The sequence below is a fragment of the Malaya genurostris genome, chromosome 1 (genome assembly GCF_030247185.1).
Source record: "Malaya genurostris strain Urasoe2022 chromosome 1, Malgen_1.1, whole genome shotgun sequence".
In the NCBI taxonomy this organism is placed as follows: domain Eukaryota; kingdom Metazoa; phylum Arthropoda; class Insecta; order Diptera; family Culicidae; genus Malaya; species Malaya genurostris.
In genome coordinates, this window is record NC_080570.1 from 70,066,816 (window position 1) to 70,094,192 (window position 27,377).

At 34.8% G+C, this 27,377-nt stretch overlaps 1 protein-coding gene across 2 annotated transcripts in view; it reads right to left on the reverse strand.

The window, feature by feature from the left end:
- LOC131440377 (uncharacterized) overlaps positions 1 to 27,377 on the reverse strand; it is a 465,330-nt gene that overhangs the window by 107,744 nt on the left and 330,209 nt on the right. For both annotated transcript variants that reach the window (XM_058611634.1, XM_058611633.1), the window contains exon 5: positions 7,304 to 7,437. In XM_058611634.1, coding sequence (XP_058467617.1) covers positions 7,304 to 7,437 — 134 coding nt within the window. The remainder of the gene's footprint in view (positions 1 to 7,303; positions 7,438 to 27,377) is intronic.

Below are 27,377 nucleotides of genomic sequence, written 5' to 3' on the forward strand. Positions count from 1 at the left end.
TATAACATCGGATAGATTCGGAAACATTTAACTCAATCATGTACGGTAACATCGTTTCATTATTACAGTAGCATACTATTGAAAAATTGATGTGAATCGACCTATGTTTTCACGAACCAATCACAGCACAACCAATCATTTCTCTCGCACGGTCGACTGTTTCGATCGTTGTTTACACCTCGAATTTCATTAGCAGTAGCAGTTTGAAGGGTAGAGTTGGCGGTTCAATGCATAGGGAACTGATCTTTCAAACCAGTTGTCGTATGTTCGATTTCCGACCTGGAAGGATTCTTAGTCTCAATAGAATCGTAGGACCAGCCATGCAATGGTTCTGTACGCACTGAATCGGCTGCGAAGTGTGTCGAAACAGAAGGTCAAATTCCACTACAGGAATGTAATACCAAGGCTTTGCTTTTAGCAGTTTTAAGTTTCACACAAAAAGGAATCTATCAGTCAGTGTTGAACAGTCGTTCGCACCGCACTCGTATAGCTCTTGACTCCTGAAAATTTTTTCTGACTACCTAGAGTTTCATTGATTCAAGGCTTCAGTCTTTTTCAAGGCTACTTGAATCACTAACAGTCTTTTTAAAGACTAACAATTAGTCAGCCTTCCTCACGGCTATACAAAGAGTGATATTCTAATATAATCAGTCTTTTTCAAGACTAAGAAATTAATCAGCCTTTTTAAGGCTAGCTATTCAAAGAACTATTCTTCGAACTAATCAGTCTTTATTAAGACTACACAAAATCAGTCTTTATCAAGACTTTTCCAAACTAGGAGTCTAATCGATGACTAATTTAGCCTAGTTAATTTAATTTCGAATTTCATTAATTTCAAAAATGCCTGCGTTCAACCGGAAAGGCAACAAGCCTAAGGCTAAAAATAATTCAATACGGAATAAATCACAATCCGTTATTCAACATTTTTCTAATAACATTCACGATCTTATGGATTCTGACTGTAATAATAAAAGACAACGGACGGATTTCCCTTCCGTTGATTCTATGCCATCTAACAATATTTACGAGATTCCTCCTGAATCCGATTATAGCGACATAGAAGAAAATTCTTCAAAAATTCCCAAAATGGACGCTTGTCGTTCTGGGAAGAAACAACAATCTATGACACCAGTGACGGTGATGATTTCCGACTTCAGAGCATTCCGTACTGAACTTTCTACTATTCTCCCGGAATTAAAAGTCTCATTTCAAATCGGACAAAGAGGAGAATGTCGAGTCTTGGTTGATGAATTGGAAGATTACGAACGTATTATCCGATATTTGTCCGAGAAACTTCATAAATTTTATTCATATGATATAAAATCAGACAGACCCTTCAAGGCTGTATTGAAAGGGTTATTGAATGATCAAAGTACTGATGAAATTAAAAATGAACTTGGTTTTGCCCCTTTCCAAGTAATACTTAGGAAAAAAAGAGCGAATGGTACTTCTAAACCACGCTCTGGAATTACCCATAAACTTTACGTAATACACTTCAATCGAAGTGATGTAAACAATTTGAAAACTTTAGAAAAAGTACGATTCATTTCCCACATTAAAATTCATTGGGAACATTATAAACGGCATAATTGTATTGCAAATTTAAAGCAATGTCGTCGTTGCCAAGGCTTCGGCCATGGTACCAAAAATTGTCATATGGATATACGGTGCTTGAAGTTTTCATGTTCAAATTGCGATGGAAATCATAAATCCAATTATTTGAAATGTCCTGTCAGGGAAAAAATTTTTAACGCTCGTTCGCTTAGACAACAAGTCAAATCAACGACCTTAAATTTACAGAACATACCTGAAAATCAAAAAACCGTTACAAATGCCACGCCTAATTCTTCTAAGGCACTTATTTCTTCGAATTTAAAACAAAAAACAGATACGCATTCCAATTCGTCTTCTAACGAAAACAATTCATTGACAGGTAGATCGACCTCGTCATCATCTTCTTCTAATGTAAATTATGCTAGTATAACAGGTAGAAATCTACCACTTAATTCTTCTAATGTATATAATCAAAACACAGGAACGCCTTGCGGTGCATCTTCTAACGAAAACAATTTATTAATAGGTAAATCGACCAAATAATCTTCTTCTAATGGCTACCTATGAAAATTCCTTCAATGCCTTTCACTTCTTCAAATGAAGTAGATTTAGGCGATATAACTGAAAATAAAATGATCTACCTACAAGATTAACTTTTTAAAATGATCATCCGAATGAATTCGACTTCATTACTTTTGGAGTTTCAAATCGGATGGCAATTTGCAAATAACATTATAATGAATTTAAAATTTTTCAGTGATGTTAAATAATTATTTGAATATTTTAAATTGCAATGCTCGATCTTTGAAATCGAGTGAAGATGAATTTTATAATTTTCTCAAAGTTCACAAAATTCATATTGTCATTGTGACAGAAACATTTCTTAAACCAAATGTCAAATTGAAAAGTAATCCACATTATGTAGTTCATCGATATGACAGGTATACTGAAATGGGTGGTGGAGTTGCCATTTTTGTCCAACGGCAAATCAAACATCGAATTTTACCTTCTTTCTATACTAAAGTTATTGAAAGCTTGGGAATCGAAGTTGAAACCATTCATGGAATTAATTTCATCGCTGGAGCATATTTACCATTCCAATGCACCGGCGAACACTTAAATTTCTTTAAAGGCGATTTGCAAAAACTTACAAGATATCGATTCAATTTTTTTGTAATAGGGGACTTAAATGCTAAGCATGTCCAGTGGAATTGTAGGCAAAATAACAGTAATTGTAAAATACTTCATAATCAACTCTCAGCTGGTTACTTCACAGTTCTTCATCCCAGTAATCCGACTTGTTTCTCTTCCGTGAAAACCCCGTCTACAATTGATCTGGTTCTAACAGATCAAAGTCACATTTGTAGTGAACCGATTACACATGCTGACTTTGACTCAGATCATATTCCTGTATCATTCAGACTCTCCAACGAAGCTTTAATTAATACAATTAGTTCTATATTCAACTATCATAGAGCTAATTGGTGGGATTACAGATCTCACATTGAAAATCATGTGGATCATGAAACTATTTTAGAAAATTCTGCGGACATCGACACAGCAATTGATAATTTGAATCATTATATTATCGGAGCTAGAAATCTTTCAGTTCCCAAAGCTTAAACTAAATTAAATTCTCCTATCATCGATGACGATGAAAAAATTAAACCATATTCTAAACCTTTCTGGAAACTTTCTAAGGTTCTTAAGAAACCTCAGAAACCAATTCCTGCTCTCAAGGAAGGAAATCAAATACTTCTTACGAATGGCGAAAAAGCTCAAAAACTTGCTCAGCAGTTCGAGAGTGTCCACAATTTTAATTTGAACGTTGTGAGTCCTATTGAAAATGAAGTCTCACTGAAATATGATCATATTTCAACCCAAGTGTTATCACAAGATGACATTATTGAGACGTATTTTGATGAAATTAAATCAATTATTATGAAACTTAAAAACATTAAGGCTTCTGGTAATGATGGAATTTTTAATATTCTTATTAAAAATCTTCCCGATGTTGCCTTGAGACTCCTGGTTAAAATTTTCAACAAGTGTTTTTCATTAGCTTACTTCCCAAAAAGATGGAAAAACGCTAAAGTAATTCCTATCCTGAAACCTGATAAAAATCCAGCAGAAACATCAAGTTATCGACCAATTAGCTTACTTTCTTCTATCAGTAAACTTTTTGAAAAAATTATCTTGTTGAGAATGATGTCTCATATAAATGAGAATTCAATTTTTCTACCAGAGCAGTTTGGATTCCGTCATGAACATTCAACTACTCATCAACTTGTCAGAGTAACGAACATGATAAAAGCAAATAAATCTTCTGGGTTATCCACTTGAGTGGCTCTTCTAGACATAGAAAAAGCATTCGACAGTGTTTGGCACAAAGGTTTAATAGCAAAAATGTCCGATTTCCAGATTCCTATTTGTTTACGCCAAAGTGTAAGTTTCAGTAGACAGTTTAAGTGAGCTTTACTGTATACACAACAGAAACCGATTAGTGATAGGATTCGAGCAGTTATGCAAGCAGCAGACAGTATTAAAGATTACGATACATACTTTCCGGTACATCTTACGGTATGTGCTTTCCGGTAGAGACAAATTGTGTTCCTATAATAATGTACGCAGACTATAAAAGCGTAGTGCAGATCAGATCAGGCGCGATCGTGCGATCGTACGAGATAACGATAGTACGATTAAACGTTAAGTCATATATGTTAGTCAGTCCAAGTCTTATAGTGATCGTTGTAATAAATACAGTTAGTGTTAAATAGTATTCGCGAGTTTTCACTTCGTCGCGAGAATCCGAACACTTGTCCGACAAAACCACAAACGTTAATGTGCGCAAACACTATTTATTTGATCAAAATGATTCAAAATTATTTAACTGATCGTACTCTTCAGGTTAGCTATCAGAATTGTAATTCTGAATTGCTACCCGTACGAGCCGGTGTTCCGCAGGGTTCGAGCGTAGCTTCAATCTTGTATAATATTTTCACTTCTGATCTTCCAAATCTACCCGTTGGTTGTCAGAAATCGCTATTCTGTGACGACACAAGTGCTAACAGACTCGGTATCTAAGAAATCTAAGAGTGATCTGCAGTCGCCTACAAAGAAGTTTAAGTATTTTCAGTGATTATCTGTCAAAATGGAAAATTAAACCAAATGCAGCAAAAACACAATTAATTATCTTTCCTCATAAGCCAAGACCCTTTTTTCTTAAACCAAACAATAATCACATTCTCAAATTGAATGGCTTGGAATTGACATGGTCTGATCAAGCTAAATACAAGCTCAAGCTAAATCAAGGTTTAACGTATGACAAAAAAACTCACTTTCAAGGATCACATTGAAGGAATCAAGGCAAAGTGTAAAAAATATATTAAATGTTTATATCCTCTTATAAACAGTAATTTTAAGCTCTGTCTAAAAAACAAATTGTTAATTTATAAACAAATTTTCAGACCAGCCATGCTTTATGCAGTACCAATTTGTTCAAGTTGTTGTTCCACCAGGAAGAAAACGCTTCAAAGGATTTAGAATAAAATTCTGAAAATGATTTTGAAGCGTCCTCCCTGGTTTAGTAAAAATGAATTACACAGACTCACAAATATAGAACCATTAGATGTAATGTCACATAATATTATAAGCAAATTCCGACAAAAATCGATGCAATCTTCAATTGAATCGGTTCGCTCTCTGTATCAGTTAGTAAGTTAGTATATAAGTTCCTTTTGTAGGTTTGTGTGCGATTTTCTACGGGTAATTTAATATAATTGAAAAATTAAGAAAAACAAAGCATGAGGTATTATATTTTCAGTTAAACGATATATTCGGCACGAACACTTTCAGTGACTCATTTGACCAAACAGTTTTCGGAGAGTTGGTTTTTGACGAAATAACTCGTTCCCATCCCCCGCGCGTCGTTGAACTTCCGCTAATTGGATCTCTAGTCATTACGGGGCTGTCCATAAAAGACGTCACACTCTTTTGACGATTTTTTACTCCCCCTCCCCCCTTTGTCGCAAATTGTCACAGAAGCAAAGACCCCCCACCCCCCTATGTCACATGTCACGAATTCAAAATAAATAAAATTCATCTCAATACATTCTCAATATGTATGACAAACCATACAAATATGAGGGAAAAATCGATATAGATATATTATTGTTATAGGTAAAGAATAATATTTCCTTAGTGTAGCATACAGGGCTGAGAAAATAAAGACCAAAACCTCATCAAAACGAGATCACTGCCGAAGAATCTTTTCAAGATCAGTTGATCAGTGAATTTCAAATCACATCGATCAATATCGGTACTGATCTTCCGTCACACAATGGGTAGTGATTTTGGGCTAAAATGATTCTTGGTTTATGTAAGTTCAATCATTGGATGATTCGATAAGCTTTGATGTTGGTGGAGGAAAATCACATATGATCAAGATAAGACATGACATGATCTACGTCTGAAATCGTTGATCTCCCGCTCTTTTTCAAATGGAGTACAATTGAATAAACTGCATCAGAATCAGATAAGAGAAATTCTTATGATATACTATTATCAATGCTAGAAAATCAAATTACTGAAAAAATTGTCAGTGCATAACTTAAGTTAAACCGTTTGAAGGCATCTTTTTTTTTACTCATACTTGGCAAAATTTATTAATTTCGCTAATTTATTCGCACCTCCGTGCACTTTTGCTGATCACAACAGAAATGATTTCCTGCATCACTAATTTTCGAATTTACAAGAAGAAGCTTTTACATCAACAAATACACGTTTCCCTATAGAATGTAAACGTTTATTGTGGAGATTTTTTCAGGAAATAGGGCAAAGCAGTAATAAAAATAGGTATTTCAAAAATGCGCTCATTAAAAATATTGGACGTCACATTCCAAAAACCTCCCCCCCTCCCCCCTGTCACAAAAGGTCACGTTTTATGAAACACCCCCCTCCCCCTTGCGGCGTGACGTCTTTTATGGACAGCCCCTACATACAAAGCAATGTGCGAATATCAAAATAAAATTAGTTTTCAATCACTTCTTTAGCATTAGGTATTTCACCACAAGTATAGTATGATTTGATAAGCCGAAAAACCTAACAAGCGACTCTTTTTAATCACATTTTTTCTTATATAAAATTACTACCGCGGAAAAGAAACAATTTTTCAGAGTTTTTCAAATTCCGTTTTGGTAAAACGAGCCTCAATTCTATATTTAAAAGCAAAGCAGTTCTTGGTCAAAACATAAAAATCTCAACTAGCAAATTGAACCGTAAAGCTTTCCGTCGGCATTGATTTTTCCAACGCTGAGCACATTTTCTCATACTTGCAAATGTAGCAGATTGTGCCATAGTAGCAATCCGGGCGCTGCATTTTAATTCTGTTTGAGTTGGAGCACCAAATTTAATTAATGCTCGTCGTTGAAAGGAAAACGAACGACAGAACCGAACACGGAACTAGTGTGTAAAGCCATGATGAGGTGAATATTTAATATCTTTTCCACTGTTGATCAGAGTTCGGCAAACTTTTTTCTTTGTTTGCGAATCGATTCCATTTTCACTTGTTCCGTAAATCTGGTTTGTTCAATGAAATCACTTCACTTTATTTGGCAAAGAAACACACGAGATTGTATTTTAGGTATTAATTTTCTGTGGTTAACGCGGTGTGATAGCCAGAATTTTCCGAACACATTCGCAACCATTATTTGTATTATCCTAAATAAAACTGTTCTTACTAGTGACTTACCACAATATTATTTAACGTCAGTTTCAAGTCCGCCTTTGGTCGGGATGGAGGTGCACTGCAATTAGCTCTCAGCACATCGCCGGCTTCGTACCGATTGTGCTCTGTCCACAAGGTGGGGCCACTGTCTGGAAGTTCTGGAAAGAAAAACCGAAAGCGGATAGTGTTTTAATCTGACTCACAGCATTCCGACTGGGGATGGGCACAAAGCTAATCCATACGATGTATGAAATCTTCTAGTTACGAATGAAATTTTGGTATCATGGACCTTATTTTTGTCGTATTTTGCCTAAACCTGCTCACTTACCAAGTTTCAATTTTAAGTGGTAACCTCAAACCACCGTCCATACCTAACATGAATAAAAACCACAAACGATAAAGTACAGTTTGTGCTGCAAGTCTTTTTAGTTTCTAATTTCGAATCCCATTTCGGGATGCTGTGGTAACCTACCAAATCTACATCTTGCTGCAGCGGTCAAAGTGTTTTCTGAAAGTTGCTATGAGAATATGTTTCCATGTGCGGAAAACGAACCTAAGTTTGCGGTCTATGATGAACGAATGAATCAATAAGTTTCTCATACGAGGAGAAGGTAGGAAAAGCCTTACTAAGGAATAGGAAAAGCCTCATTATTGGAGTCGCCATGGCTAACAGCACCAGAGAGCCAAAGTTTTTACTTAAATGGCGGATATATTGAAGCTGTCAATTTGTCCACGTGTTGCATATCACCAAAAAGCAAAGTCTTGGCGTTACATTCCTTTTGTGGAGTTTGGCCTTTCTGTTTCAACAGACTTCGCAGCCGATTCTTAGTGTACAGAATCATTGCATGGCTAGTACTATGGATCCTACTGACACTAAGAATCCTTCCAGGTCGGGGCTCGAACATACGACAACTGGCTTGTAAGACCAGCGTCCTATGCATTGAACCGCCAACCCGGGACAAAATGTCACCAGAGATGCCAGTTAATACAATAAGTTTAGCTAGCAAAAACCAAAAGATCGCACCAATTTACAAAAGTCTGTAAATTCTGACGAATGTCTGCAAACAATCGAAATTTCAAAAGTTTATAAAAATCTTTATCTTCAGACGAAAAATGAATTGCAGTTTAACTACAAAATTTGACATAAACATTTTGAAAATTACGAAAAAAAAACTTTGGTTGCGAAAATTTTGATAGCATCCGGTATTAAATCACAAAATAAATGGATTTCACCTCATAAATATTCAATCCCCTCACCTTTTCGATTGATGATCTTCAATTTATGATACTATAGAAAATGTCAAAAATAACTTTCGTGTTGATTTTCACGCAAATTAAAATTTGTTTTGAGCACAGCAGCAAAAAGTACTAGCGTCTGTTTGCTTTGGTATTCGGCACAAAAAACGTGCTGCTATTACACATACATGACATTTGTCGGAATGACGCAATCTGTTTTTCGTCAAAAGCTACGGTGGGGTACCGACAACCGAACACCTTACCCTACTTCCAAAAACGATATTCAGAAACTAGCATTTGAGCCCAACTTTAAAGATTTTCTGGTATCGCCATCTCCTATGACGGTTTGAATTTTAAAAACTTATCATCCTGTCGGAAGTCGGAATCGGTTAAAATTCACCAATTTTGTGTGGGATAAGCTTATTCTAATTTGATTTTTTTTTATTAAATTCGTATCGACCTTCTTTTAGCTTCTCCATTCCCGATATTTTTGGACACAGATTTCATTTAAGTTTGGATTGTAAGCCCTTTCATTGGACTCGAAAATCAGTGTAGCCATCATAGAGAAATCGTAGCGGGTTCCAGATAAAATTTTTGGATGCCTTCCGGGATTGAAGACCGAATATCGATAAAACTGAAATAAGATTTTTTAAATTTTTGTTTACAAACACTTTTTATACGTTCTCTTATTTTACGGAACTCTTTTCACGAACCAAATCCCAAATAACGTTTTTTTCGAATCTACGTAAAACCTTCGTAAAACCTTTTTGAATCCACCTAGTGGTGTAATGATGCCTTTCTCATATTACTCATTACATCATAAATATAACCGTGAAATTCGCAAAAACAACTGTTTATTGAATAGAAATAGGAAAATTTGCTCGGGCCTAATCTCACAAGCTCTAGAAATCCTGTTTACCCTGTAATTCAGGAAACGAAAGTAGTATCCACAACAAATTAAGGAATTCCATATGAAACTGTAAGACTTTTCTTTTGAACCTATAAATTTGTGAAAATCGATTTGGCCATCTCCAAGAAAAGTAAGTGAGATCCTTTTTGCAGTTTTTAATCACTATTTTCAATTCTTCCGAAACCGGATTCAGATGAATGGAATAGCCGAAGTTGGTTCGTTTGCTACCAACAAATATGACCTACAAATTGGAACAGTTTTGAACGTAGTTAAACCTATACTTACTATCTCATGCTCTATTTCGATTAAACCAATTAAACGAAAACTAACAAACGAAATTAACCTGCGTTTCCTTTACTTCTGCATATCCGTTTACTTCTGCATATGTAAGTCAAGCTAAACAGCATGAATTAGCTGCATAAAACATGTAGTGGGATTATTATTATTATTATTATTATTATTATTATTATTATTATTATTATTATTATTATTATTATTATTATTATTATTATTATTATTATTATTATTATTATTATTATTATTATTATTATTATTATTATTATTATTATTATTATTATTATTATTATTATTATTATTATTATTATTATTATTATTATTATTATTATTATTATTATTATTATTATTATTAGTATTATTATTATTATTATTATTATTATTATTATTATTATTATTATTATTATTATTATTATTATTATTATTTTTATTATTATTATTATTTTTATTATTATTATTATTATTATTATTATTATTATTATTATTATTATTATTATTAGTATTATTATTATTATTGACATCACTACACAACGTGTACGAAATAGAACAAAGCACGCCTTGTTCGTTTTGTGTTTTCTTCTTCTTTCGGTGTTGTACATATTGTTACTCTATATGGCGATTTGAAAACTTTGACATTCATCGCCCTGTAACTGCGGAACCGGAAGTCGGATCCGGATGAAATTTCACAGTAGCTTTAAAGACAGTATGAACTTTAATTCAAATCAAGATTTGTGAAAATCGCATCGCAGAGAAATCGATGTGGATTTAGTTTTAGGCGTTTTTCTCCATTTTCAGTGCTCTCGGAACAGGAAAAGAGGGGACCAATAGTGCCGAATTAAGTTTTTATGCCCACAAACTAACAAGCTCTACAAACTAGAAGAATTAATCAGACAGTTTTATGGGATTTGTACATGGTTTTAACCATCGTTCGTGGAAAAATACTAATAAAATTGATAATTTTCCACTGATCACGCTTTAGTTCCGGAACCGGAAGTCGAATCTAAGTAAAATGTTCTACAAATTTTTAGGATATTATAAGACCTTTCATTTGAATCTTACACACACACAGGCATTTGCTCAGTTCGTCGAGCTGAGTCGAATGGTATATGACATTCGACCCTCCGGGCCTCGATTAAAAAGTCGATTTTCACAGTGATTGCATAGCCTTTCTATATGAGAAAGCAAAAAGAGGTTTTGGCATACATCAAAAGCGATTTCCGGCTCATTTATATTCCATGGAACCTATTGGAATTTTTGGAACGGGTTTAAAGAGTAGATTTCATGAAATGATGTTTGAGGTGGTTCTGAAATTCAAGATCACGACCTACGGTTTCTTGATATTCCTTGGAAACCTTTACAATATGGATATTTTCGGAAAGAATTGGATTTCAAAACGAGCACAAATAGCTCTTTTTTTGGTACCTACACACAAAATCTGTTTTGAAAAAATCCATATTGTGAGTATTATCAAGGAATTTCAATAGATCGGAAGTGATCATCTAGGATTCGGAACGATCACAAAGCAGTTTGTATGGGACTTCAAGAACTTTTATTTGAATGTTAGATGAACGAGTGTCATATACCATTCGACTCAGTTCGTCGAGTACGCAACATGTTTGTATGTGTGTGTATGTATTTAACATATTTTTTGCACTCAATTTTCTCGGAGATGGCTGAACCGATTTTCACAAGCTTAATTTTAAATGAAAGATGCAATTGTCAACAAACTTAGAATGAAAAAAAAATGAAAGGTATCATGGTTCCATACAAAACTGCCAAATTTCATCCGGATCCAACTTCCGGTTCCGGAATTATATGGTGAAGTGTGTTAAAAATTGGATACCGTTACTTGAAGCGGTGAAACCAGACACCTAAAAAAATTTCCTAACTTGCCTCGAAACTATTCCAATCGGTAGTCATTGTCAGTAGACGGCCAGACATTAATTTGGCTTTCCTTGTTCTTGGGTTTTTTTTGAACGACCTCAAAAATGCTCAGCGAATTCAAAAATGGATCCCAGTCACTTTTCTCGAACCAACTTTGATTATACCGGTTTCCAAGATTCCGGTTTCGTGAGTACCTCTTTTCGTTTCCCTCAGAGATGGCCTAACCAACCTTAGAAATTTTTTAACCTATAGGTTATACTAGTTTCTGGGCAAACCTTTATGTTTTTCAAGAATCAAAGAAAATTATTTTGAAGAATACCACACATTTATATATAAACGGCTGAAAGTAAAAACCGGATTTGTCCGGTTTTTGCTCTCAATGTTTTTACCCGATTTTTGCATTCAAAAATACTTAAACGGGTTTTCCAAACTAAGTTGCACTTATCCGATTTTTGCTTTCAGCCGTTCATATGTATGAGAATATGTGAGATATGAGAAAGGCATCATTACACCACTACGTGGATTAAAAAAGGTTTTATATTCATAAAAAGGTAAAAAACGAATCGATGTATGCGAAACTGCGAACCGGTACCCGAAATCAGTTTTTATTCATCAAATAACAGAAGAACTATTTTAATTTTTCAATTTATCAGTCATCAGTATCTGAAAATAATTAATAGTGTTGGTTCCCAAGAATCTTGCATAAAGGCTATAGCAGGATAAGCATGTAAAATCTGCCCCCAAAGGGAATTCATATTGTTATACCACATTCGAAAGGTCATAGACTGTATACAATTTTCTCAAAGTTTCAACCCTTTAACTGCCATATTGACGGAGCTAGGGTGGTTCTATTGATTTTTATTTTATTTGATTTTTGAAGAAACTGCTACTCCGAAAATTTTGAAAAAAATCAGGCATGTTTAAGGCATTATGGGGATGCTTCACAATTTTTTTCAAAATTTTTGAAGATGTATTTCTTTCATTACAAAATATTAGAAAATTTTGAAACATATTTTTTCCCTCTTCCAATTTTTGCACCACCCTGGATTTTTTAGTGATAAGTAAAGAATTTTTGGACATGTTAAAGTGGTATGTTTCCATATTTTTTAAAAATGTGGACGACCAAAAAATTTGATTTTTTTCTAAAAAATTAATAACAGTCGACCATGCGTCCCCATCAAATTCTGAGAGAAGGAAACGCATGGTGGTTTTTTCTAGTAGTTTATGCAACTCAAGCGCAGGGCTTAAAAATCAAAGTAACGGAAAGGAGGAAATGAGTTTCAACCTTTGCATAATACATACACGATCATACTTCGGGTACAACCTAGAAAGCTACAAAGCAAGAACTTACTGTTATGTGATTCATATATGAATGGTAGTAATATATGAACGTCGCGAGTATCACACATATGCAGTTCGGTTACGGCAGTCAAGAACTAGAGCGGGTGTCAGGTTTTTATGTGTTGCTGATGGATGTAATGAAAGAATAGTGAAAGAAAGAATGAAGATTTCATTACAGCGTCAAAAGTTATCATAAAGATATGTTATCGAGGGATGTCTATAGTTTTCTGGAAAAATGTGTGATAAAGATAAAGTTGGAATTTTGTGTATGAAAACGTCAATCGAATATCTTCATGATGGTTTTCATGGTTTGTAGACTGATAGCGCTATATATTTTTATATTTATTCTAAAATTTGGAACAACAACAGATATAAAAAAAATAGTGATGCGTTATTTTTCGTTTTTGAGTTATAACCTTTGCATAATTTCAAATCAAGCATTTATCGACCATGTCTATTAAAAACTTGATTCGCTGAATCGATCTCTTTAATTTTTGGGTATATTGTGTTGAAAGCTCCATATTCTCCAGAAAATATCTGAGAATACATAATCAACTCAGTAAGTGATTTTCACTCTCAGAGGAACGCTTCCAGGTTTTTACAGGTTTAATAATTTTGTTCAAATTGCGAACGGGAAGTTCTAATAAGATAATATTATCAATCCTTGGATTGGAACGAGAGCAACAAGTATCGGAATATCGTAGCTCTGGAATAGAAGCTTTTGAAAAGGATGTTCTGCCAAGAAAGTTTGGATTTAAAGCTTTATCACGAGATGACCCAATTGAGACACACAGATCACAAAAAAGCTATTCGGGCCGGTAATAAGTCTCATTTTTAAAAGCTTACAAGTACTATATCGAGTACACTACAAATTCGACTGGATATTTGGGAATCCAGCGCCGTTGCTGTGAATGCGTTATTGGCAATAGAACTGTTGGTTGCTGTTCACATGAGGCCGCCATTATTCACTACCTTTCCTTATGCTCGGTTTTTATCCAGAATTGTAAGACCGGCGAAAATATTGTCAGAAATGCTTAAATCAGAACAGCTACCAAGTGACGATGATAATTCTATAGAATAAACGAAAACAATCAGAGAGAAAATGTGTGCATTGAAACAGCAATGTATTTTTATAACATTTTTATCCCATTTCCTATTTAAATGAAAAATACAGTCAAAAATTTACAGAAATTTTTTCGTGACCTTTCTTACATGAAACTTCTTAATCATTTCATAAAGACAATTGAAGTTTCAATTTAATAATTGACCCTTTTGAGTCTTAGTTCTGACTCCTACTGCGTCCATTAGTTCATCCAAAAGCAAAATTTTATTAAAAATGATGTGCTGATAAAAAAAACTCCAAGTGGGATATGAAATCAACCACAAAATGTATAAAAATTTCAGCTTATTTTAAAATTTATAGCAGTTCATCGTTTGGTTTAAATAATATGATATTTAAAAAATAAGAGGAATATGCTTTATTAACCTCAAATTGATGTGACTATATTAGTATTATATTAGGATAAGAATTCTATGTAAAAGTGATGCTACGGCGAAGAACAACTTATGTAAATTGTCTTAAGAAATAAACGAATTTATGGAAAAACAATTCTAAGAAATCGATTCCAACCTTCATCAGTGGCCACTTTTGTTTGACACCAATATAAAAAAGAAAAAATTAAATTCACTGCTGTTTCAACTCGCTATGTATTTAGTGAAATGTACAGAGCTGGCAAAAAGAAAACCGCGTTGTACGAGACCCAACAGTGCAAAACGATTTGACCATTTCATGAAACACTATCGAATCATCGAATTATATACAGTCACTCGCTCTAGTTCTTGACTGCCGTAACCGAACTACATATGTGTGATACTCGCAACGTTCATATATTACTACCATTCATATATGAACCACATACCAGTAAGTTCTTGCTTTGTAGCTTTCTAGGTTGTACCCGAAGTATGATCGTGTATGTATTATGCAAAGGTTGATACTCATTTCCTTCTTTTCGTTAGTTTGATTTTTAAGCCCTGCGCTTGAGTTGCATCGTGAACTACTAGAACAAAGCACCATGCGTTTCCCTTTTAAGAGAACTTTATGGGAACGCATGGTCGACTACTACTAGAAACTGCTAAGATAAAGCACCATGCGTTTCCTTCTCTCAGAATTTGATGGGAACGCATGGTCGACTGTTATTTATTTTTTAGAAAAAATTGAATATTTTGGTCGTCCACATTTTTAAACAATATGAAAACATACCATTTTAACACGTCCAACAATTCTTTATTTATCACTAAAAAATCCAGGGTGATGCAAAAATTGGAAGGGAGAAAAAATATGTTTCAAAATTTTCTAGTATTTTTTAATGAAAGAAATACATATTCAAAAATTTTGAAAAAAATTGTAAAGCATCCCCATAATATCTTAAACATACCTGATTTTTTTCAAATTTTTCGGAGGAGCAGTTTCTTCAAAAATCAAATAAAATAAAAATCAATAGAACCACCCTAGCTCCGTCAATATGGCAGTTAAAGGGTTGAAACTTTGAGAAAATTGTTTCCAGCCTATGACCTTTCGAATGTGGTATAACAATATGAATTCCCTTTGGGGGCAGATTTCACATGCTTATCCTGCTATAGATGAAAATAGGTACGAACTGTTATGAATGGTATATGCCGCATAGTGATTGCTGAAATATTACGAATAACGATGATTATTGAACGAAAAAAAAAACCTTAGTGAAAAGTAAATTTAGAACGTTAAATCAAATCGACAACTAAAAGCCGGGAAAAAGACACCTAATCAGTTGTCGTCTTTATCGATATGGAATCAAAAACCTAGTTGATGATATTTTTTGGCGTAGGATAGCGCACGATCCTGTCCAGAGAAACATTATTGGGATTATCAACCTCCTAATGAACCCCTGGTTTTCAAATAAATGCACATAATATGTATTGATGAGAGAAGAGTTCATCGTTCTGGGTTGAGCAATAAATCTGGAATTAACGAAATCTGTTGTACGTGCTGCTAAAACGGGTAGTCACACAACGATGCCATAATCTATCATGTACATGGATTTCCGGGACTTAGCGCCACCACTCAACAAAGTCTTTTATGTTATCATTAGAATTTGAATACACTGGAATTTGGCAGTGAGTGAAATCCACATTGTCGGTTGGAAATCAGGAATTAAACGAAACGAGATTAAAATTGAATCTCCACCAAAAGTACCGAGTATTTTCTGATGATCTGCTGTGAAATTTATGTGGGCGACCTTCATCCATATCAAAATGTTTGAATAGTTCTAATGTTTTCTGCAGACGCAATAGTTGCCAGGATATATTTACTATAAGGCCATAATCCTTGAGTTCTCATTATCAAAGAGTTTCAATATCCTTAAGCTATCGAATGTAGACCGAAACGAAACCGGTGAGTCTATGAGCGAAATTCCCTACAGCAAAGAAACGAATCCACTTTCCCAGCATCCATCGGGCAATTGGTTTGGATTATTCCTTTGAAGATTACCCTACCGTTTGGCAGACGTGGGTACTACAATGTTTTTTGCACGGTGGACCGGCGAGTCCTCTATCTAACAAAAATTGCTATCTGTAATTGTAGCTCGAACTCACCTGCATGGTTTTATTCCGAAAACGAACAAAATCGTTTGAAAATGTTGCTATGGGAAATGAGTCGGGTGAAATTGTTACTGGCAGTATACTGCCAATAGCTAGTATCTTGCGTTAGTTCCGAGCTCGATAGAAGATACCTCATATCTTCCATTTAATCTCGATCTAGTTCTAATAGTCGATTCATTTACCTTTCATTAAAAACACACGCATCTAACACATGCTGCGGTCGGAGTCTTTTCGGTCCAGAACGGTCTTATTGAGCAGACATCGGGTGTGCACCATGAAAATTTACGTAATAGTGTACTGATGAGACTGATAAGGAGGCAACCTTTCCCACCCGTTACTCTCTGGTGTAATGAAATTTCTAAAAATGGATATGTTTTTACTGTGCCATAGAATGCAATCTTTTCGCTCTGGCTTCGATTAAACGATCGTCGAGCAAAAAGATTCTATGTTATGTACACTGAGCCGTAATAGTCAACTGCGAATCGGTTGGTTCGGTGCAAAACCTTTCCCTTTGTATCCGGTATTGATTATTCCATCGTCCGTCAAAGATTCTCGTGCGTTATGCAAACCGCACTATTTACTCAAATGCCCCTGTTGTGTGATGGTGTGTGAGAGCAACAGTTGTGTGTATGGACTGAGCAAACAGTAATGATATTTGAAGCATGTATATTTGCATCATTTATTGAGAGCTCTTATATTATTGGCTACATGAAGAGGAATTCGATTATTTGCAGATAAAACTGCAAGTATAACATGGTAATCTAAGCCACTTGGAAAACCGAAAGGGGTTCTGAGAATAGAAATTCTTTTAGAAACAAAATTTCAGTGTGAAAATAAGGCACAGAGAACAGGCTTCCAACTTTTTTTTTCGTCTTCGACTCATCAGGACATTAGTAGTTCATGTGACACTGCTAATGCCACCTCAAACTTAAAAAGACGTAAAATTCGTGCTATTTGTAAAACACTTTTTTTGCACTGAATTGCGACAAAACACATCACTTAGTAAGTCTTATGAGCAACTAAGAAGAAGAAACTTTTAGCCAAAATTCGATTTTATTCATTAATCTCCTTCAAGAGCAATACAATCATTCCAATGCTTCTCCAACTTCTCGATACCATGCTTGTAGAAGGATTTTTCTTTTTCCTCAAAATAGGCTGCACGTTCAGCAACTGCTTCTTCATTTAAGTTGAATGCCTTACCGGCGAGCATTTTATTGAGATCTACGAATAGCCAGTAGTCACTGGGGGCCAGATCAGGACTATACCATGGATGAGAAAGCAATTTGTAGAGTAAATCGTTCAATTTAACTATCGTTGCCATCGACTAAATCGGTGCATTTTTCTTTCGACATATGAGGTCATTTTACCTTGATTTTTGCATTCGAACGATTTAACAACGCTACGTAGCATTCACTATTGCTTGTTTCTCTCGTGAATACGACTTTTCAAAATTTATCCTGTACAACGCAGCAACGTAACTTTTTTGTCGTGAATACGACTTACTTTACTATGGGGCGCCTTTTCAAAATTTACCCTCTGAGAGAGTGATAAGTTTTTGATCGTGAATATCTCCTGTTATATCTAACGAATCAACATAATTCTTGCTATATGCCATCGGAAATATGATCACAATTTTATGATAAAACTTTCAGTTGTGTGACATATTCTTAAATAGTTCACAATTAAACTTTTCTGAAATGTTTGGTATAAACGAGTATCAAAGAGGATAATTCATATGGCGCGTTTGCCTTTCTCGTATTCTGAAAGCTCATAGCTCAGTGATCTGTAGAAGGATTTATATAATCTAACTACCAATAGAATCGAAAATCTTCAACTTGAACGTGTATTACAACAATATTGAAGTTTTTCAATAGTACACTATTGAAAAACCTGTTTGATTTGACCCATGACAGCACCAGCCAATCAGAACGCGAGATGTCTGTATCTATACAAGAGCATCCATATAAAAGTTGAATGATTCACTTTTCCTATCATTTGCTGAGCAACTCTTCCCGAAACAAGAAACACGACAGCAACATCGAGGACCTGTCGTCTCATTGTTTCCCGATATGAATGCACGAGACACCGTCAGCACAATGACACCGAAAAAGGCAGCCAAAAAGTCCAGCAAGGCCCATTTCCGAAACAAGACACACACGAGAACCATCTCAGATCTCAATATTTCCTACCAAAAGATTCATCAAGATGGGAGTTAAAATAATTTGCACCGTCACTAACACATTCAATTACGAACGGCAATGCGAAAGCGAAAAGTGATGATTTTGAACACATCTTTATACTGGTTTACAAATATGCCGTGCGAAACAGAGTTGCCACAGATCAATATGTATTTTTGTCGCGAGTACTTTAGTATGCGGCCGAAAACAAAAATTGTTAGAACAAATGTTTCCACTTGATTTGCGCATTCTACTTTCCAGGTGTATCAGAACTGGCTAAACTTAAAGCAATTCTAAATATTTCTTTGTCACAGTGATGTGGTCATCCTGAAAAGGACGGGGTTTTCAACGGATGGCCAGCTGCAGATGGCGAGGGATGATTTTCGTTGTCATGGGCAGCGTTACCGGTCAACTCCAACACTTCGGCAACCAAGTACTCCATCACTGCCGCCAGATAGACCGATGCACCAGCACTGACACGCTCGGCGTAATTCCCCTTCCGAGGCAAACGATGGATTCTGCCGCCAACTGGGCACTTCAGACCAGCACGGTTTGAGCGGGACTTTACCTTGCCCTTAATTGTTCCTCCACAATATGCTGTTAACAGCTCGACGACCCATTCAGTATTACTGGCTGCCGCTCTGCTAACTCTCTCTTTTATATCGTTTCACTGTTTCCCGTTCTGCGTATAGGAAAGGAATTCTAACAAAGGGGACGTCCTACCGTGCTACCACTAGCACGTATAAAAGGAAATGTGATGTGAGAAATAGCGTCATTTAAGTTAAAGCAGCTACTCTGTACGTACGAGACACCGTCAGAACGATGGCTCCGAAAACAGGTAGAAAAGTAGATTTGTACCGTCACTAACACATTCAATTACGAACGGCAATGCGAAAGCGAAAGTGATGATGTTGAACACATCTTTATACTAGTATGGGGTCGTGTGAAAATATGCCATGCGAAACAGGGTTGCCATATATACAGGTTAATCTGTATTATTATTATTACTATCATTATTTTTATTAGAATCACTCTTGCATACCGAAGATCGTAGATACATTTCAGACCAGGCCATTGCAATTGTCTCGTACTGAAATTTCGAAAAGAATCAGATATCTTCGAACTTCATAGCTTCAATAAAAATAAACTACAAATTTGTCGTACCTAGCTTCCTATATTAGCAAATTAAAAAGGAATTGTTTCAAGTTTGGAATATGTAGTTGTAGAATAGTAGCTGTTTAATGTAACTAATCTATACTTTAATGTAGGTGTATCGCTTCAAATTCTATTAGTGAAAAAGAGGAAAGCTTGCACAATTCATACAATCAATCAACTAACTGATATTCGGAAAAGTGATGGGAGCGTGTCAGTTTTTTCGTATTCACGACATCCAGTTATGTCTCTGACATTACTCACCCGCCTTTTTTCCATATCATCGGAAACATGTTTAGCGATTTACGATAAAATTTTCAGAAGTATGAGATAACCACAACTAACTCAAAATTATAGTTTTCTTGAATATTTGGTATGAACGAGTATTAAGGTAAAATTCAGTGACAAAATAAGGCGCGCAAAGTTCCAAACGCAAGAACTGAACAAATCATCGCACAAAGGGAATCGCGCAAAACCGACACATAGAAACACGGAATATGGTTTCAATGGTTGAGTGCAGTGGGCTTGCGACATGTTTTGTTCGCTAGTAAAGCAGATACTAACTATATATGCTTATAAACTGTGATATTTTTGTTTGACGAAAATAAGGGAGACTGATAAGGCTTGTTATTTAAGACGGTCAATTTAGTCATTCAATGTATAGGGTGATTTTTTAAGAGCTTGAGAACTTTTTTAAACAATAAAACGCATAAAATTTGCAAAATCTCATCGGTTCTTTATTTTAAACGTTAGATTGGTACATGACATTTACTTTTTGAAGATAATTTCATTTAAATGTTGACCGCGGCTGCGTCTTAGGTGGTCCATTCGGAAAGTCCAATTTTGGGCAACTTTTTCGAGCATTTCGGCCGGTATAGCCCGAATTTCTTCGGAAATGTTGTCTTCCAAAGCTGGAATAGTTACTGGCTTATTTCTGTAGACTTTAGACTTGACGTAGCCCCACAAAAAATAGTCTAAAGGCGTCAAATCGCATGATCTTGGTGGCCAACTTACCGGTCCATTTCTTGAGATGAATTGTTCTCCGAAGTTTTCCCTCAAAATGGCCATAGAATCGCGAGCTGTGTGGCATGTAGCGCCATCTTGTTGTCATGTCATGTCAACCAAGTTCAGTTCTTCCATTTTTGGCAACAAAAAGTTTGTTAGCATCGAACGATAGCGATCGCCATTCACTGTAACGTTGCGTCCAACAGCATCTTTGAAAAAATACGGTCCAATGATTCCACCAGCGTACAAACCACACCAAACAGTGCATTTTTCGGGATGCATGGGCAGTTCTTGAACGGCTTCTGGTTGCTCTTCACTCCAAATGCGGCAATTTTGCTTATTTACGTAGCCATTCAACCAGAAATGAGCCTCATCGCTGAACAAAATTTGTCGATAAAAAAGCGGATTTTCCGAATGGACCACCTAAGACGCAGCCGCGGTCAACATTTAAATGAAATTATCTTCAAAAAGTAAATGTCATGTACCAATCTAACGTTTAAAATAAAGAACCGATGAGATTTTGCAAATTTTATGCGTTTTATTGTTTAAAAAAGTTCTCAAGCTCTTAAAAAATCACCCTGTATAATCAAAACGCTTTTATAAATGATTTTCTCGCCTATTGCGAAATTGTTAATCTTTTGTTACAGTTCAAAATTTTCGGCAAGATGACAGTACTTTTTTCTGATTCCAACTTTTCTATATTCAAACAAAATATTTTTTATATGGAATTGCAACTGGCTTGTATGATGTTCAATAAAAATATTTACTTTGTGAAGTGCATACCATATCAGCATAAAAGTGAATAAGTTTTACCATTTCTCATGAATTTTTAAGGAAGTAAACGCATGGAAAGTGGATTTCGATAATTCGTATTTTACAATTCTTTATATACAATTTGTATTTTCGAGACGGGTTTGACAAGTAAGTTGTTGAAATTAATGCCATATTAATTCTCAATTTAGACTTAGAAATCCTAGATGACAAGAAACGAACGGTTTGTTATAGATATTCCAATTTATGAATGAGTTCTGACATTCCTTTTTTGATTTTTTTTTTTTTTAATAACTATTTATTGGAATATGAGTTAAAATTAAATTATTAAGATTTAAATTGGGTGTTCAGCCACAAGTGGTGACTTTTCAGCCCTGTTATATATATATATATATATATATATATATATATATATATATATATATATATATATATATATATATATATATATATATATATATATATATATATATATATATATATATATATATATATATATATATATATATATATATATATATATATATATATATGATTTAGTTATTACCATGAAGACATCATTTGCTTCCGCAATTCTGAGATTTTTGTGTAGGGAAAATTCTAAACCTACTTGTATTGTGTAATGGGGAAAAGGAACTTATATACTAACTTACTAACTAATACAGAGAGCGAATCGATTCAATTGAAGATTGCATCGATTTTTGTCGGAATTTGCTTATATTATGTGACATTACATCTAATGGTTCTATATTTGTGAGTCTGTGTAACTCATTTGTACTAAACCAGGGAGGACGCTTCAGAATCATTTTCAGAATTTTATTCTGAATCCTTTGAAGCGTTTTCTTCCTGGTGGAACAACAGCTTGACCAAATTGGTACCGTATAAAGCATGGCTGGTCTGAAAATTTGTTTATAAATTAACAATTTGTTTTTTAGACAGAGCTTAGAATTTCTGTTTATAAGAGGATATAAACATTTAATATATTTATTACACTTTGCCTGGATTCCTTAATGTGATCCTTGAAAGTGAGTTTTTTGTCATACGTTAAACCTAAGTATTTAGCTTGATCAGACCATGTCAATTCCAAGCCATTCAATTTGAGAATGTGATTATTGTTTGGTTTAAGAAACGAAGCTCTTGGCTTGTGAGGAAAGATAATTAATTGCGTTTTTGCTGCATTTGGTTTAATTTTCCATTTTGACAGATAATCACTGAAAATATTTAAACTTCTTTGTAGGCGACTGCAGATCACTCTTAGATTTCTACCTGTGGCTAACAGACTTGTGTCGTCACAGAATAACGATTTCTGACAACCAACGGGTAGATTTGGAAGATCAGAAGTGAAAATATTATACAAGATTGGAGCTACACTCGAACCCTGCGGAACACCGGCTCGTACGGGTAGCAATTCAGATTTACAATTCTGATAGCTAACCTGAAGAGTACGATCAGTTAAATAATTTTGAATCATTTTGATCAAATGAATAGGAAACTGGAAATCAGACATTTTTGCTATTAAACCTTTGTGCCAAACACTGTCGAATGCTTTTTCTATGTCTAGAAGAGCAACTCCAGTGGATAACCCAGAAGATTTATTTGCTTTTATCATGTTCGTTACTCTGACAAGTTGATGAGTAGTTGAATGTTCATGACGAAATCCAAACTGCTCTGGTAAAAAAATTGAATTCTCATTTATATGAGACATCATTCTCAACAAGATATTTTTTTCAAAAAGTTTACTGATAGAAGAAAGTAAGCTAATTGGGCGATAACTTGATGTTTCTGCTGGGTTTTTATCAGGTTTTAGGATAGGAATTACTTTAGCGTTTTTACATCTTTTTGGGAAGTAAGCTAATGAAAAACACTTGTTGAAAATTTTAACCAGGAGTCTCAAGGCAACATCGGGAAGATTTTTAATAAGAATATTAAAAATTCCATCATTACCAGGAGCCTTCATGTTTTTGAGTTTCCTAATAATTGATTTAATTTCATCAAAATTCGTCTCAATAATGTCATCGTGTGATAACACTTGGGTTGAAATATGATCATATTTCAGTGAGACTTCATTTTCAATAGGACTCACAATGTTTAAATTAAAATTGTGGACACTCTCGAACTGCTGAGCTAGTTTTTGAGCTTTTTCACCATTTGTAAGAAGTATTTGATTTCCTTCCTTGAGAGCAGGAATTGGTTTCTGAGGTTTCTTAAGAACCTTGGAAAGTTTCCAGAAAGGTTTAGAATATGGTTTAATTTGTTCAACTTCTTTAGCGAAATTTTCATTTCGCAAAAGAGTAAATCTATGTTTAATTTCTTTTTGTAAATCCTTAACTATGTTTTTCATAGCAGGATCACGAGAACGTTGATATTGTCGTCGACGAACATTCTTCAACCGAATGAGCAGTTGAAGATTGTCATCGATGATAGGAGAATTTAATTTAGTTTGAGCTTTGGGAACTGAAAGATTTCTAGCTTCGATAATATAATGATTCAAATTATCAATTGCTGTGTCGATGTCCGCAGAATTTTCTAAAATAGTTTCATGATCCACATGATTTTCAATGTGAGATCTGTAATCCAACCAATTAGCTCTATGATAGTTGAAAATAGAACTAATTGGATTAATTAAAGCTTCGTTGGAAAGTCTGAATGTTACTGGAAGATGATCTGAGTCAAAGTCAGCATGTGTAATCGGTTCACTACAAATGTGACTTTGATCTGTTAGAACCAGATCAATTGTAGACGGGTTTTTCACGGAAGAGAAACAAGTAGGATTACTGGGATGAAGAACTGTGAAGTAGCCAGCTGAGAGTTGATTATGAAGTATTTTACCATTACTGTTATTTTGCCTACAATTCCACTGGACATGCTTAGCATTTAAGTCCCCTATTACGAAAAATTTCGATCGATATCTTGTAAGTTTTTGCAAATCGCCTTTAAAGAAATTTAATTGTTCGCCGGTGCATTGGAATGGCAAATATGCTCCAGCGATGAAATAAATTCCATGAATGGTTTCAACTTCGATTCCCAAGCTTTCAATAACTTTAGTATTGAAAGAAGGTAAAATTCGATGTTTAATTTGCCGTTGGACAAAAATGGCAACTCCACCACCCATTCCAGTAAACCTGTCAAATCGATGAACCACATAATGTGGATTACTTTTCAATTTTACATTTGGTTTAAGAAAAGTTTCTGTCACAATGGCAATATGGATTTTGTGAACTTCGAGAAAATTATAAAATTCATCTTCACTCGATTTCAAAGATCGAGCGTTCCAATTTAAAATATTCAAATAATTATTTAACATCACTGTCAAATTTTAAATTCATTATAATATTATTTTCAAATTTCCATCCGATTTGAAATGCTTCAAAAAGTGATGAAGTCGAATTCATTTGGATGATCATTTGAAAAAGTTGATCTTGTAGGTAGATCATTTTATTTTCAGTTATATCGCCTAAATCGACTTCATTTAAAGAAGCGAATGGCATTGAAGGAATATTTGTAGGTAGACTGCCATTAGAAGAAGATGATTTGGCCGGTCTACCTATTAATAAATTGTTTTCGTTAAAAGAAGAACTGCAAGGCGGTCCTGTGTTTTGATTATTTACATTAGAAGAAATAGGTGATAGATTTCTACCTAATATACCAGCATAACTGACATTAGAAGAAGATGATGACGAGGTCGATCTACCTGTCAATAAATTGTTTTCGTTAGAAGACGAATTGACAGGCGTACCTGTTTTTTGTTTCGAAGAAATCAGTGCCTTAAAAGAATTAGGCGTGGCATTTGAAACGGTTTTTTGATTATCAGGTATGTTCTGTAAATTTAAGGTCGTTGATTTGACTTGTTGTCGAAGCGAACGAGCGTTTAAAATTTTTTCCCTGACAGGACATTTCAAATAATTGGATTTATGATTTCCATTGCAATTTGAACATGAAAATTTATCAGTGGTTTCATTCATTGGACAAACGTCTTTCGAATGCGATTTACCACAATTCAAACACCGTATATCCATATGACAATTTTTGGTTCCATGACCGAAACCTTGGCAACGACGAAATTGCGTTAAGTTTGCAATACGATTATGCCGTTTATAATGTTCCCAATGAATTTTAATGTGGGAAATGAAACGTACTTTTTCTAAAGTTTTCAAATTGTTTACATCACTTCGATTGAAGTGTATTAGGTAAAGTTCATGGGAAATTCCAGAGCGTGGTTTAGAAGTACCATTCGCTCTTTTTTTCATAAGTATTACTTGGGAAGGGGCAAAACCAAGCAATTCTTTTAATTCATTTTTAATTTCATCAATACTTTGATCATTTGATAATCCTTTCAAGACAGCCTTGAAGGGTCTGTCTGATTTTATATCATATGAATAAAATTTATGAAGTTTCTCGGACAAATATCGAATAAGACGTTCGTAATCTTCCAATCCATCCACCAAGACTCGACATTCTCCTCTTCGTCCGATTTGAAATGAGACTTTTACTTCCGGGAGAAAAGTAGAAAGCTCAGTACGGAATGCTTTGAAGTCGGAAATCATCACCGTCACTGGTGGCATAGATTGTTGTTTCTTCCCAGAACGACAAGCGTCCATTTTGGGAATTTTTGAAGAATTTTCTTCTATGTCGCTACAATCGGATTCAGGAAGAATCTCGTAAATATTGTTAGACGGCATAGGATCAACGGAAGGGAAATCCGTCCGTTGTCTTTTATTTTTACATTCAGATTCTATAAGATCTTGAATGTTATTAGAAAAATGTTGAATAACGGATTGTGATTTATTCCGTATTGAATTATTTTTAGCCTTAGGCTTGTTGCCTTTCCGGTTGGACGCAGGCATTTTTGAAATGAATGAAATTTTAAATTAAATTAACTAGGCTAAATTAGTCTTCGATTAGACTCCTAGCTAGCCTTAAAAAAGGCTGATTAATTTCTTAGTCACTCTAATATCACTCTTTGTATCACTTAGTCACTCTAATATCACTCTTTGTATCACTTAGTCACTTAGTTAGTGATTCAAGTAGCCTTGAAAAAGACTTAAGCCTTGAATCAATGAAACTCTAGGTAGCCAGAAAAAAAATTCCAGGAGCCAAGAGCTATACGCGTGCGGTGCGAACGACTGTTCAACACCGACTGTCCTTTTTTGATTTGTTTTTTGTTTTAACTCTCGTATGTTCCGTCTTATTATTGTACCGTTACAATTTTCCAAGCGACGCATTGAAAGTTTTCTAAATTCACACAATCAATCAACTAGTATGTGCGATTATCAAAATTGGGATGTGTGGAAAAATCATGTAAGCTTTATTCGTATTCACTTCATACAGTTATGTCTCTGACATTACCCCTCCCGCCTTTTTTTCCTTTCTCAAGATAGTCGATGAAGATTATACCATGTGCATCCCAAAATACTGAAGCCATAACCATCCCAGTTGACTGTTGTACCTTTGATCGCTTCGCACGTGGTTCACCGGCAGCAGTCTTCTCAGGTGAACATCGTTTTAATTCCGGAGTGCAATGACGTACCCATGTTTCATCCATTGTCACATATCGACACGAAAAATATGATTTATCACTTGTAAACGTGACCAAACATTGTTCCTAATCTTCAACACGATTTCAATTTAGGAGTAGATATTACCAATTTGTGAATGTTTCTTTTTAATTTTACTGCAGTAACCATCTTAACTG